General features: G+C 42.4%; 1 protein-coding gene across 23 annotated transcripts in view; it reads left to right on the top strand.

The window, feature by feature from the left end:
- Positions 1–15,516, top strand: part of GRIP1 (glutamate receptor interacting protein 1) — a 541,298-nt gene that overhangs the window by 489,823 nt on the left and 35,959 nt on the right. For all 23 annotated transcript variants that reach the window (XM_053252577.1, XM_053252572.1, XM_053252583.1 and 20 more), the window contains 4 exons: positions 367–519; positions 3,857–4,043; positions 5,404–5,549; positions 12,250–12,330. In XM_053252577.1, the coding sequence (XP_053108552.1) occupies positions 367–519; positions 3,857–4,043; positions 5,404–5,549; positions 12,250–12,330 (567 nt within the window). The remainder of the gene's footprint in view (positions 1–366; positions 520–3,856; positions 4,044–5,403; positions 5,550–12,249; positions 12,331–15,516) is intronic.

The raw sequence follows: 15,516 nt of genomic DNA, 5'->3' as shown, positions 1-15,516 counted from the left end.
TTTTAGCCCTATTCACATGTTATGTTCAATATTCTGTGTATGCACACACACTGTTTTTCACACATTATGTTCAACACATATGCACTGTAATTACTATCTGTACCCTGTATTTCAGGGGCCTGTACCCCATTTCATTTTTAAAAGCAACACGTGTACAGTCATTCGCACAAAAATATGTACATGTAGACAGATACCTGTATGCACACACAACATAATGTCTGAATAGGGCTAATGTTGTTGGATGCACACCAACCATTCTTGTGCACCATGCCTAGTGTCCTGGTTTTGTTAGCGTGTTGTAGGCATGCTCTTCACTGCTCCCTACGGTGGAGTGCCTTGTGCCAAGTGCCTCTTTTGTCCCAGCAGCTTTGGTATCATCGTCCTTCTCTCCTGCCTCCATGAGTGCATACAGCCTGAGTTCCTTGAACATGGGAACCTTACCTCGCAGCCTCTATTCTACCAGCCCACGTGGGACAATGATGAGAAGGAGAATGAAAAAGAAGGACTTCAAAAGCTCATGTAAGTGACCAGATCAATTACTCCTACTGTATATTAAAACAGGGTGGTAGAGTGAATCTCATAAATGATGGGAAAGCACACTGAAGTTTGGATTTGTTTGGAGTTGCCAGGAGAAAGAAAGACTGATTTATGTGCATTAGATCTGAGCAAAAGGGGTTATCAGCCATATGCTGTGCTTTCATCCCCATATCCAGCATCAAAGAGGTGGGTTCTTCTGCGCTCTTTTATCTGGTTATGCATTCTATGTATACAAATCCTGCTTCTGCCATCTGAATTTTTTTCAGTCTAGCAACAGGCTTAAGACCCAAGCTCAGTTTTACAAAACACAGCATGTTAAAAAAAAAAAATCACTAGGTGTGCATTGCTTGTATGCCTAAACTGCTACATCACAGAATGAGAAGAGTTTGGCATTCCATTTCCAAGTAGAAATACTCTAAGTAGGCCACATTTTTTTAATAAAATAGTTTTATTCCTGTTGAGATATTAGATGTGGCAGGTGACAATCAGGGCCGTAGTTAGAATCATCTCTGCTGAATTAGCAGTAATGGCACTAGCTTATTTTTAGCTTTGGGAAGCTATGGTACAGTCAGTGTAACCTAACCCTGAAATCATACTAAATGAAGTCCACAAGCCAGCTGACCGGGCATTTTGGATTTCAATAGTTTTAGTGCTAACATTGTCAATGAATCCTGTGAATTTGGCCCAAGAGGCTGCAGCTGGTAGCATAAAATTGGAAAAATGGAAATTGGGGAACACCCACTACCCACTATGCAAGCTGAAGTGCCTTCCACTCACACTAAAGCTACATTGGATCCCAGCCTGATTAAATCAGTGGGCAGTTTCACACGTAACAGTGGCATGTAAAGCAGTGTGAACCACTGATTCCCAGAGAATGCATGTCCCTAGCATGAGTCACAAGTTCCAGTGTTTTCGTGTCGTGTGAACCCACCAATGTTGAGTTGCAGTCACACCTCCTTCAACCATCCAAAATCTATAACCAAGATTTGAAGTTGGGTGGCAGAGGAAAGTGCAGCATGGCAGGTTTCAACAGCATGGTGGGAGCGGAACTTGCAGCTCGCACTGGGAGCATGCACGCTCACCGGCATCTGGCAGTTTGTGCCACCGTGCTGCTGTTGCATGTGAAGCTGCCCAAATGTCACCATTTCTATCCATGCATGGTGGGAATGTTGGAGAACATTCCCACCATGTTGGAGATGGGAGTTCTCTTATTCAAGGCCACACACGAGCTTTTATTGTGAAAATGCATAGTTGATGAAAACGTAGAAAACAAGTTTTCCTTACCAGTCCACCTTAGCTTCCTTATGCATCGCTTTGTGGGTAGAAGAAAGGAGGAGGTTCTTGTCACGTTGTAAACTACTTCTGACAATTTTTTTTTCATGCTTAAAAACATCCACACATAAGAAGAGGGTCTTCAGTATAATCATGAATGACAAGGAGGCTATTTACATGCATGTGCAAAACCAGGCTAAGGGAGCCCAGCCCAGGTTTGCACACACATGTGAACTGCCGGGAACTACCTGTGAAGTCTCCCTGTAAAACAGGGTAAGCACTCTCCTAACCCTGTTTTTTTTAATCATCTGGCAGCTGTGGCTGCCAGACTGCAGGAAACCCGGGGGGGGGGAATCCCCATAATGCACCATGCACATGCATGGTGCATCATGGTATTTCCCGGGGAGGGGATGGCACATCCCACACCCTGGCCCCCAGAGCCACTGGCAGAAGCCGGTGCTCATCTGGACAGGTGATCTGCCTGCCTAGGGAAGTCTGAAGGATAATTTGCAGGGACGGTAAGCTTTGCTGGGCTTCCTCCCCGCAGACAGGATATCCCTTTCTTACTAGTCATGAGAGGGCTCCGTGTCTTGCTTTTAACTGGTCATCTCCTTCAATCCTTGCATATGATCTCCTCTATTTAATTGAAAATATCAAAATAACTAGGTCTTTTGATCATTCATCTGAAGACTGAAAGCCAAATATAGAAGCTATATAGAATTCTATGGCAAAATAGTGGTGCCTGACATCCAGTCTAATGTTGTGCACACTGAGTAATATTTCACATATGCAACAGGGGAGGGGTGATTTTTCCCAATCCCCCCTTCCCTCTGTGCTCCTGAACATATGGCCCTGAGGATTGCGGGACCCTTGGGGACTTAGTTTTGGGATTGCTAAAATCACCCTTCCCCCATTCCACATGTGAAATTTGGTGTGTGCTGCATTAGTCTGAATGTCAGCCACTGTTTTTTATTTTTAGTAAAGTACCTATTGCACCTACTCTTTCTGTAGCATATTCAAGTCTTGATGTAGAAAGCAGATTCTAAGAGGGCACTTAAAAATCCAAGTTTTAATAAATTGATACGCCTTGGGAAAGTCTAGAATATGTACGACTGAAGGATGCAATAAAATTTTCATTGCCCTTTGTATAGAAAAACCTGCATAACTAATGCGATTTTCCAAAATGGCTGGCAATAAACTGCTGGTGTAGGGAATCATAAACATTTTATTAACAGAAGTTTGCAGTGACTGCATTACTTATGCAGGTTTTTCCAAACATAAAGCTGTAAAACTTTAAGATACCCCACACTGTAGCATACTATTCATGTAGCATACTATTCATATTTGAAGTATATTTAAAGAAAGGCATTTTAACTTCTTACTGGCTTTGGGCAAGCTTTAGTTCACCCTGTCCTGCCCTCACCTCAGTGCTTGTGAGGCGGCCATGTAAACCTCAACATAAATATTTGCCAATTTATTCTGGATTTAGTGAAAAACAGGACTTCCTAGAACTTTCTGACAATTGGTAATAATTTGATATCAGCCATTATATGGCAGCAGTTAGTTTTGTTATGGTAGAAATAGATCATCCAAGTTATGCATCATTCTGCTAAACGATTGGATTAAATTCAGATAATCAGCAATATCAGTTAAGCAGTATTTCATTAAAAATGCATTGTGGTCTATTCCATCTATAGTAACATAAATTTCCATGATAACAAGGGACATGAAGCAGGGCTGCATTTTGGACCTTTTCATCTTAAATTTAAATTTCCACTACTCATCTCAGAGCTTAGAAATGCCCCCTTCCCCAAACTGTTGGTCCCAAGAAATAATCAGCATTTCTTTATTGTTCTGTTCATTTTCATATTCACTTAACCATCACTCACTGGGCTGGTCCTGAATATTAAGAGTTTTGGAACAGAAACAGATCATAGCTCTGCTTCAATATACTTGATATATTTATGGGTTTTGTGTCAAGCAGTGAGATTTAATGTGTGCTGTCTATTTCTGAATGTCACTGCTTCTGGTCTGGTATATTTTATAGTGTCACTAGCCTCTAGCACTGTTGGCCTAGCTGGACAGGTTGTCCACACAGAAACCACAGAAGTAGTGCTGACAGCTGACCCCATTGTGGGATTCGGGATACAGCTCCAGGGTAGCGTGTTTGCTACAGAGACCTTGTCGTCTCCACCTCTGATTTCCTATATTGAGGCTGACAGCCCAGCAGAAAGGTGAGGTCCTTTGAGATGATTGCTCTTAACTATTTATTGCTAAGAACTTCTCTGCTTTGGGCTAGTTACTTTCAAGTTTCTGATAAATTACAGAGCATTGTTCAGTGAAAAATGTGGTATATAATTAATTCCATGTCTTGACAATACAAGACTTTTAAAAGTCTTGATCAGGTATGAGAAGAATAACAAGCACCAGTGTCTTTATCTAGAGGATTGTGTCCGACAGGCAGCTGGGGGCTATGTTAATTAGAGACCATTTTTCCTAATGGGATTTCTAAAGCTAAGTTCAAAGACCAGGATAGTTTTTATCCTAGACTGGCAGAGAGTACATCTCTACCTTTGCTTAGGTTTCTGAGATCAAATCTTTAAAATGCCAGAGTTTTTGGATTATTAATTACTTCATTGGTACATTTCAAAAGTGCTTTTATAAAATTATTGAAATAACATAGTTGCACAAAAAAGCTACACACGTTTACCCATGGCAGGGCAGCAAGCCTACAATGTGGAGGAAGTTGAGCTTGTTGTATTACCCTTCTTTTTAGAGGTTGGATTTATATACCATATTTTTGTATGCCACTATATACCCCACACATGGGTATAACCTGCACCAGAGTATAACCCATGGGAAATTAGCATTTATGGGAGGGGGAAAGAGCATAGCCCACACTTGTGTACTCCCTGCACTGGCCTGGAGAAATTACCTTTGAAGAGGATACACAATTTCCCCACCTGTTCAAGAAAAGCAGATGCCTTGCTTTGATATTTCTGTGGGTGTTGCATGCCAGGGTCCACCAGAGGCTCTTCACTTGGTTCAGCCAGCCAGCAACCTGCCTGGCCTTTCCCCAGCTTTGTCACACACACACACACACACACACACACACACACACACACACACACACACCTACTGAGAGGAAGGAATGCATACCTTGTCACAGCTGCATCCTTTCTCTCTCTCTTTCTTTCTTTCTCCCTGCCTGCCTGCCTGCCGTGGGGTGAGTGAATGGCGCTGGCTGTGGCGAGGACAGGGAGAAAGCCAGCACTGTGGCTTGCACAGGAGGAGATGGAGAGGCTATGTAAAAATAATGTTATATAATCTGTACCCAGTTAGATCCCCGCATACACACCCTTGCAGGAAACCAAAAATGTATAACCCGAGGGATATATATGTGAAAAGTGAAAATACAGTACTTTGTATTTTGGCTGGTGATATAGATAGATAGATAGATAGATAGATAGATAGATAGATAGATAGATAGATAGATAGATAGATAGATAGATGTTTGTGTGTGTGTGTGTGTGTGTGTGTGTGTGTGTGTGCGCGCGTGCATGCGCATGCTAATTTATTCTCTTGTGTGTCAAGGTGTGGCACCCTACAAATAGGAGACAGAGTACTGGCTATAAATGGGATCCCAACAGAAGACAGCACATTTGATGAAGCGAATCAACTTCTTAGAGACTCTTCTATCACCAGCAAGGTCACTTTGGAAATAGAATTTGATGTTGCAGGTATGGATGCTCCAGTTTCTTATCTTACTATTATGCTAGGAATCCAATGCTTTCATATATATATTTTTAATCTCAACTTGCTATCACACATGTATACATAATGCTGCAATGTGTCACATTGTCTTTGAACTAGCATACAGCTTTTCTTCTCTTTCTTTTTCTTTCTTTTTCTTTCTCTCTCTCTCTCTTTCTTTCTTTTTTTTTTTTTGGAACTTTTTATTCCTACTGAATCTTGAAATTCAGTTAAGGTATGCAAGCAGTCTTATCTTTCTTACCTATTATACTGGGATTATTTTATTGATTACTCAAAACAATATGTACCAGTCATGCTTCTTTTGTGACGGTACGCACCAGTACTGTGTACCGGCACCTACTGGCACCTTGTCTCATCTGGGATCATAGTGGTGGGGAGGGCTTTGCCTTTGTTATTTGCAGGGAACAAAAGCAAAACTCTCCCACCACTGTGATCACAGGTGGGGAGTGGGTTTATGAGCACCGCACCTGATGTTTTCAGACCTTGGCCAAGCACAGGGGGCATGGCCAGGCTCCAAAATCACATCTGCGGCACTGAGGAAGAGTACCAGCACCTCTTTTTTTTTTTTTTTTTTTAACAAAAAAAAAGAGAGAGAAAGCACCATGCAGCAGAGTGTTGGCAAAAGGTAGCCTGCCATGATCATGACTTGTGCCATGGAGAAGAGAAAGTGTCTTTTTCTTTTTTCTTTTGTCACCTTTCAAAATTTACATTTCGTTCTTCAGGTATACATTTTCTGTCATAATAAAGCAACATTTTATTTATTGTTGAATTTGTGTATCACATTTCACCCAAAAAATCTCAGAGTGATTCACAACATATCTGTTAAAAGCAAACATAAAATTCTTTTTTTTAAATTTTGTTTGTTTAGTTAGTTAATATACCACCCATCCAAAAATAGCTTAGGGCAATTCACAGTCAAACATCAAACACTGGCACACAACCAATAAAATAATAAGATGCAACCACGGAAGCAGCATCCATAAGGAGGCAAACAGCACCCCTTAAAGATCAAAGGCCTTAATAAATAGCCAGGTCTTTACCTGCCTCTTCAAAGGAAGCCAAGAGTGAATGTCAATCCAGAGAGTGTTGCAAAGCTAGGGGACAATAAACAAGACCCTGTCCCATGTACACAACAATTGAGCCCCTCTCAGTGTTGGCACTAAGAGTAGAGTACCCTCTGTTGATCAGGTGGCCAGAAATGTGTGGGAGCTCAGATATTCAGAGCCCAAATTGTTAGGGTCTTTACCCCTGCAGTGGCCAAGAGTTTGAGCAGTAGTCTCCCAGAACCATCTTCTGTACCCTCTCATCAAGAAAGGAGCCGCTCCAAAACTGTACTTACAATAAGCGGTATTGAACACTGCTGAGAGGTCCAGTAGAACCAATAGGGAAGCACTCACCCTGTCTAGATCCAGTGTAGGTCATCTGCCATGGTGGTTTCTGTCGCAAGGACAGAGGCCAGATTGAAAAGAGTCTAGCTAATCCCTATCATCCAAGATCCTATGCAGACACCACATTCACCTTGCCCCCAAACTGAAGATTTGAAACAGGTCTCTAATTATCTAAGTTGAAAGAATCAAGGGAGGGATTTTTTAATAGTGCCTCTTCAAAGGTATGATCGTGCCTCTTTAAAACTTGATGAACTCATGCCTGCCCTTAATGATGTATTAATAATTACCTCCAACCACCTCCTTGTTCCTTCTCTGGCAGGTTTTATTAGCTAGAAGGGCAAGGGTCTAGAGCAGTGATTCCCAAACTGGGAGACTCCAGATGTTGCTGAACTACAACTCCCATCAGCCCCAGCTACAATTTATTGTGACTGGGGATGATGGGAGCTGTAGTTCAGCAACATCTGGAGGCTCCCAGTTTGGGAACCGCTGGTCTAGAGCACATGATGTTGCCCATATGATGCCCAGGATCTTGTCCACTTTCGCAGGCTGAACTAACTGAAACAAATCCATCACAACAGGAATAGGCATTGCCTGAGGCTGCCAAAACCCTTGTGTCCAAGTTGGCATGGACTAAAGGACATACAAACTGGTCACAATTTGCTGTTGATGGTTCTTGCCCTGTTTCACAGGGAGATGTGTGGAACAATTAATTTGTCACATAGACACACACACACACAGCGCCACTGGTCTACATTAAGCAGATGCAAAGGAGGCAGAGAAAAACACCTCCTTGCCTTCAGGGGATGGGTCTGTAGCTCAGTGCAGAAGATCCCTGGTTCAATCCCTGGAATCTCCAGGAAGGCTGGAAAGCCCCCTGCCTGAAACCGGTCACTTTAGACAATACTGAGCTAAATTGACCAATGGTCTGACTCATTATAAGACAGGTTTCTATGTACCACCATCATAGAATAGTCTCTAAAATGGGCTCTAGGCTATCTTCAGTCAGATTTGTTTCATGTCTTCCTACAGAATCACTCTAGCCATCATCCAAGCTGTTTCATTACCCTAATAGTTAGGGAAACCCATGGAGCTGAAAAGGCTCCACCATGCCAAAGGCATTTTGAAGTGACCATGTCAATAAGAACATAAGAACAGCCCTGCTGGATCAGGCCCAAGGCCTACCTGGTCCAGCATCCTGTTTCACACAGTGGTCCACCTGATACCTCTGCAAGCCACAGGCAGGAGTTGAGGGCCTGAGGTGTCTCCACATTTCAAATTCACCAGAGCCTCAGCAGAATCACTACCTCTGGACACTGAAAACTTTCTGATGGCTATCTTAAAACCAAGTGGATTCATAAGCCTCTGAGTGCAGACTATTCTAATTGTTCCACCACCCCTGCAGAGACTGTTCAGAGAAATAAAACTAAATCCCACTAGATGAAGATCTGCTCATGACAATAGAGTTATACCAAACTCTTCCACTTCCAAATCATTCACTCTCAGGTCAGAAAAAACTAGATCCCATATATGCCCCACTACTTAGGTCCTGATACTATTGGCTGCCCATGGTTACCATGGTTGACCACAAAATCCTGAACTGCTCCTGCTAGGGTGGGCCTTGGCATTAATGTTGAAGTTCCCTAAGATGACAAGTATAGGGAAGCTCAGGAGCATCTTCCAAGACCACCCCTGCCAGCCCAGGCAGGGAGATTGAAGTGCAGTGGGGTGGGGTGGTTGGTATACCAACAGAGTCCCATTCTTATTAGTGGAGACCTGCTCCTGAGGACAACCACTTGAAATTTTGTAATTGCCTAATTAGCTACCTGGAAAAAGGAGTGGGCTCACAATAAATGACTGCAGCTCCCCTTCCCTGACCCTTAAGATGAGGCTGCTGCAGGATCAGGAAACCTCAAAGCAAGAGTTGAGAGAGAGAAATCCCACCCAGCTCATTCAACGAGGTGCAGGTCAGCATGCTCATCCACAATCAAATTGTGGATGACAAATGGTTTATCATTTTCTGAATTCACAGCATCACTCTAACTAGAGATGTTAGATGGGAGCAGTATTTTTTTTTTTTTTAAGGAGAGCAGATCCTTACCTGCTTGTTGCTGCCGCATGCAACTTCCTACCACCGCGAATGGCACCAGCACACACATGGTGTCCAGGTGCCATTTGCTTGGTCATGCTGACCTTGCAAATGGTGCCTGTGCATATCTGGATGCCATATGTGTGCTGGCACCACATGCAGGTTCTTGGGACAAGCCCCACTGCAGCAGGAAGCTGCTTGCCAAGGCAGAGAGCAGGCAAAGACCTGCTCTCCCTGCTTCCTTGTCTGAACTGGTTCAGCACCGAACCTGTGCATGAACTGCCGTTCATGTACATCCCTAACCCTAAGCCTTGAGGAAATGTTCCCAGAACTGCCTGTGACTGTGGGACTAGGAGAAGGCCTAGAAAAAGGAACAAGCCTCAGTTGCATGGACCTCCCCACACCCAGACGGAATAGCCTGCTCAGTTCTCACCACCATATCTCTCTCCACCCCCACCTGGGAAATTACTGCCCCTGCTCCTCTGCTCACCCAGACAGATCCGTTAACCCAACAGCACACAGTTTTTGTTTCAAAGCTCGCATCCTGTTTTTATTCCTTATATTACGCATAGTGCCTCAAAAGTGTCTGAGGTTGAGCAGTGACCATAGTTGCTTTCTGTTGGCTTCAGCTGATGCACCAGCTGTGTCTGTGTCTTTAGATAAATAAACTCAGAATAGTACTACATATGCTGATAACCTCCAGACTTGACTACTGCAATTCACTCTATGTGGGGCTGCCTTTGTACATAGTCCAGAAGCTGCAGTTGGTACAGAATAAGGCATCCAGGTTGGTCTCTGGGTGATCTTGAAGATACCATATTACTCCTATATTAAAAGAACTACACTGGCTACCAATAGGTTCCCCGGCAAAATGCAAGGTGCTGGTTATTAGGGGTGTGCACAAAAACTGCTGGCCCGGTTTGAGTTCAAACTGGACCCAAAATGGACCAGGCCAGTTCAGTTTGACCTCTGACTGAACCCCCCGGTTCAGTTGGGGGGGGGTGTTCATGAATGTTCTTTTCATGACCTGGCCACACAGCGGCCCATTGCGCATGTGCAGTGGCCTCCAAAATGGCCACTGCAATGGGGGAAAGGCCCGGAAAGGGCTGAAGGCAATTTTTGGCATGAAGAAGCCCGGGGGGGCGGGAATGTCTGTGGAGCCCCTGCATGGCATTGGAGAAGACCCCTGGAGGGCATAAGTACTTAGTTTTTTAAAACAACAACAACTTGTGAACCCCTCAAATGGCGGGGGGGCGGTCTGGGGTAAAACCAAACGAGGTGGTTTGGTTCGACCCCGAACTGTCGAACTGAATTGGTTCAATGTCGAGCTGGCTCAACACTGAACCGGTTTGCACATCTCTGCTGGTTATAACCTATAAAGCCCTAAACAGCTTAGGTCCTGGATATTTAAGAGAATAAGGCTCTCCACACGAGCAGTGTAAAAGGCCTGCAGGGGGATTGCAAGGAGAATGGGCTTGACCTGCTCTCTCTGCACACCAGCAGGCAGCTCGCCCCGGGCAGGCGGATCAACCGCCCAAACGATTACCGGCTCCGTCACAGAGCCAGTTGGGGCGGCGGGGATCAGAGGCCTCCTGGCCGCTGGAAGTCCCAGAATGCCCTGTGCGAGTGTGCGGGGCATTCTGGGGAGCCCCTCAACATGGGGAGGCTTCTTGTAGCCTCCCTGTCGGGAGTGTACTCATGAGCCGCCATGGCAGAGAGCCACAGCACGGTGACACACGACCAAAACAGTTGAGTTAGCGGAGTGCATGCTCTGCTACCTCATTTAATGCGGGGAGCATTCAAGAGGTCTGGCCACCAGGAGCCACATGGCTCCTGTTGCAACACACAAGCAGCAGAAACCAGGCTGGGCTCCCTTAGCCTGGTTTCTGCTACTCATGAGAATAGCTTCACTGTCTTCTGCACTATGAGCCCCATCACATGTTAAGATCATCCATAGAGGTTTGTCTGCAGTTGCCACCGGCTTGTCTGGTGGCTACACAGGGACGGGCCCTCTCTGTTGCTGCCCCGAGACTTGGGAATGCACTCCCTGCTGAAATAAGAGCCTCCTCATCTCTGACCGCTTTGTAAAAGTCTTTGAATACACATTTTTTTTCACCCAAGCTTTTTAACTAGACTGGTTTTAAATTTGTTTTAAGGTTTCTATTTCTGGTTTAACTTGTTTTATGTTGTTGTAAACTGCCCAGACATGGAAGTTTGGGGTGGTGTACAAATATGATTGATTGACTGACTGACAGACAGACAGACAGACAGACAGATAGATAGATAGATAGATAGATAGATAAACAAACAAACAGAAAAGCCCTTGGAATCCTAGCACATGTTCAGTGTGAGTGCCGTTGCAGTAGTGCAGAGAGATAGTCCTAGGGATCAATGCCACCTCTCCCCTTCCCTTTCCCCTCAGCATTTGCTCAGCACAACACATCAGCCTTTGCTTAGAACATTAGGTTGGTACATTACGGTTTCTGCATCAAGCCCTCTTGCACCAGTGTAGGGGCTGGTCCAAATTTACTCACAGAAGGTGATGTGTAAATATAAATCATGAATATAAATGTAAACTTTTTTTTTAAGTGCTTGTGTAAACCTGTGTGTGATCCTCCATTGGATGGGGAGTGAGATGGATTTTATTATTTTCTTGGCCCTAATGGGTTGGTATAGTAGAGGGACTGAGGGAAGGGAATTTTGAGGAGAGACTTATTCTTCCCCTCGGTTTCCCTACTACAGCAACCCACTAGGGTGAAAGGAATAATTCAAGTCATTCCCCATAAAATAGAGGGCCATATATCCAGGGTTATGCTTGTACTAGTAGGAATTGTGTCTCTAGCTACTAGCAGATATCTTTAAGTCAGTGTTATATTTAGTATAACTGTTCACATTCAGTCAGTGGTTTTGGTTCTATTATATGGTAGTATTATGGAAGTATTGTATTAAACTTCCACTCTTCTATGTGCTTTAGGTCCTTCCTTTTTAAAAGCAACAGTATATGTTTTACTTGGCAAAATGTTGTATCACTAACATAAAATTTGCCACATTTGCTTTGCTTCTTTGCCTTGCTACTTTGCCTCAGATTTGTACATTATTTTTAATGAATGGATATTGGGTAGGAATGATGAAAATGCAGTGAATGCAGTTCTGTCTGGCATGAACTGTAATAGAAACAACTTTTAATTACAGAATCTGTCATACCAAGCAGTGGTACTTTTCATGTAAAATTACCAAAGAAGCATAATGTAGAACTTGGCATCACCATAAGCTGTAAGTAAACATTTGGGGTTTGTTGTTTGTTTTTTTGTTTGGGGCAGGGGGTTGGTCATCTGTTCTATATTATAAGTATTTCTGGTTATATTTGGTGTTCAATGTCAAATGTTTTGTAGATATATTTTTATTATGCTTTTTCTGAGCATTTGATAACCCAGCAGATTAAAATTAGTCAAAAGCTGAAGCTAGAATCCAGAATTAAGTCACTTATTTAGTATATATGAGATGTTTTGAAGTTTCATTGATAATTATATATTTCTCTATATAAATATAGTCAAAGAGGTGTGTAGTAAGGAATGGAATCGGAAGAAAATTATGCACAGGTCTGTCAGCAGAAACAAAGAATATTAATACAGATAAAAATACAGAACAATGGAGGAATGAACAGAAGAAAGTTATTTTATTTTTTTAAAAAAACCCTCATGTTGTCATTTTTGTAACAATTCAATATCCAAAATTCTCTGCTAATTTTGCCTAGCTGAGATAAAGGTTTCTATTCTAAATATGCCATCTATATTACTTCCGAGACCTCCTTTCCCTCCATTTAATATTAAATGTTTTACCTTCAGAAAAACGTTTTGCCTTGTTGAGAGCACTTGAAAGATTGCTTTTACATTCTTGTTTTGTTTTGTTCTAGAAGGGATATCTTTTATTTAATATGTACTAACTAAGGTTTTAAAAATACTGTGCTGAATTTTTTTGAATGTACTGTTCTGGGAGATGTTTTAAAAGACCATGAAATCCTGGAAGTTCACTATTTCTTAGCCTTTGTTTGAGACTTGTGCTGCTGTTCTGCCTAATTAACTTAGGAATGAGTCACTGTGGTTTTGAATAGGCTCTGTACTAGCCAATTTCCTAAGGTTTTATTCAGGGCATTTGTAGCACATTAACATCAAGCATGGCGTTTATTGATATTATTGTCAGAAATATTGTCAAGTTGCTTACATAAGAAGACTCAATTTTTTTATACCTGCTTCCCCTATAAACACAAAGTAGTTTTAACTTAGTTTAACTAAGACTTTATTCTGAAATAACTCAGTTTTTATCTTTCTCCTTTCCCTCCTTTTTTCTTTCTGACTCCACCTCTGCACTCTCTACAGGATCCTCACTGGGACAAAATAACAAAAGACAACTATTAGTCTTGTAGTAGTAGTAGTAGTAGTAGTAGTAGTAGTAGATAGTATATTCTATCTAGTGATAGAATACATCATGGATTAGGCTGAAGGCCTGTCTTGTCCAGTATTTGGTTTCCCACAGGAGCCCAACAAGGTTTCTTCCACAAAAGTTTGGAAAGTAGCTCATACATAACCATAGCAAGAGCCATATGGCAAGAGCCATATGACACAGATATAAGTTAAAAGTTATGCCTCACAAAGTTTGAACTTTGAGAGAGGCTCAAGGAGGTGACCTTAATCATGTTTAATATAGATTGGCTAACACTTTTTAATGACTGTTTTAACTGTAAATTAATTCACATAAGCATTTTAAGTTCTGTTTGGATTTTTGCAAAAATTCAGACTTCATATGGCCTTGAGCCATTTTGGAAGGGCAGTATATAAATCAAATAAACAAACAAACAAACAGACAAACAAACAAATAAATATTTGCCATTCCAATTCATTTTGATTTCTGACTGGGACGCTGTGCTTTCAGAACAATGCTAAACGTGTAGCAACTATGAGGAAAGGTAGAATAAATTTTCTATTGTGGTGACCATTGGTTTTACACAGATGTATTGTGTATTGTTCAACAAAGGGTTCAAAAAGGTGGAAGCCCATCTCTTATTTGTGGGCCACTGAGTAAAGGACAAAGGAATATGACTCTAGGGAGGAAAGGTTGTTATATATTGAGAATAATGATCAAAAATTATAATTATTTAAAACTACAGTATAACAACAACAATAAAAATAATAGGCTTTATTTGTTAGCCATCCCATAACAAATTGTCCTCTAGGCAGAGGTGCACCTGGGTAATTTTGGAGCCTGGACCTAAAGGCCTTTGGAGCCGCCGCGCCTGCACCCACCCCCCACCCCCAGCTACAAATTAAGCATAATTTTGTCACATGTAGGTTCTTGAGGGCACAAACCACACTACCCAGGACAGACTAAAGAGGATTTGGGGGGCACCAGGGGGTGTGGAGGCCCTGGATTTTGACCCTGAAGTCCAGGGGTAAGAGCTCCTCTGTCTCTGGGCAGCTCACAACACAGCATAAAAAATGAAATTAAAACACATAACACATTAAATCATAACAGACCAAAAGAAAAAAAGATAATACAAAATACAATAAAAGCAATTTGGCAATTTCTCTGGCAGCTTTCAAAAATACCAGAAAAACCCATCTTTTCACCCAGGCTTGTACAGCTTCTTAATATTTTGGGGTTTTAATCTCTGGTTATTTTTAAATTGCTAAATTGTTTTTAAGTTTTTGTATATGTTTTTAACTGGCTTTATGTTATTGTAAACCACCCAGAGACGAAAGTTTGGGGCGGTATACAAATTTGATAAATAAAATAATAACTAACTAAATAAATAAATAAAATTTAAAAATTCTTAAAATCAGTTAAAAATCAAATTTTAAAAGGCCTGAGTGAACAAGAATGTATTTACCTCATGTCTAAAAGAACAAATTGATGAAGCCAGACAAGCCTCACTATTCCATCAACTGGGTGCAAGCACCAAAAATGCCCCCTCTTAGTAGCCATCCACCTCATTTGGCAAGGGCACTCTAGCGCCTCACAGGGACCATTTGAGCATGTGCAGTGGCCATTTGTTTTTAAAAAATGGCCGCTGGGAAAAAAAGGCTGCCATGCATGCTCAAATGGCCTCTATGAGGCCTGGCATGGGCTAGGGCCTCACAGAGGCCTTTTGAGCATGTGTGGTGGCCATTTTGTTTTCGGTGGCCATTAAAAAAATATAATTTTTAAAAATGGCGCCCCCCTTCAAGTGGCGCCCAGGGCACGTGCCCTGCCTGCCCCACCCTAGATACACACCTTTTCGCAGAGGGGATTTGCAAGCTCCTCGTGGTGTTCCAGCCCCACCCACCACACTTACCATTAAGTCTGGTGGTTGGAGCTCTCAGTGCTCTGGTCCTTTCTGACCACAACTGTGTTGTCCTCAATTCGACCTGGTTCTTTGTTTTCCCTAGTGAGGCACAGAAAATTTATTTAATAATATTGGATTTC

The sequence above is a fragment of the Hemicordylus capensis genome, chromosome 5 (assembly GCF_027244095.1).
Source record: "Hemicordylus capensis ecotype Gifberg chromosome 5, rHemCap1.1.pri, whole genome shotgun sequence".
In the NCBI taxonomy this organism is placed as follows: Eukaryota; Metazoa; Chordata; class Lepidosauria; order Squamata; family Cordylidae; genus Hemicordylus; species Hemicordylus capensis.
This window is presented reverse-complemented; position numbering and strand designations above follow the sequence as displayed.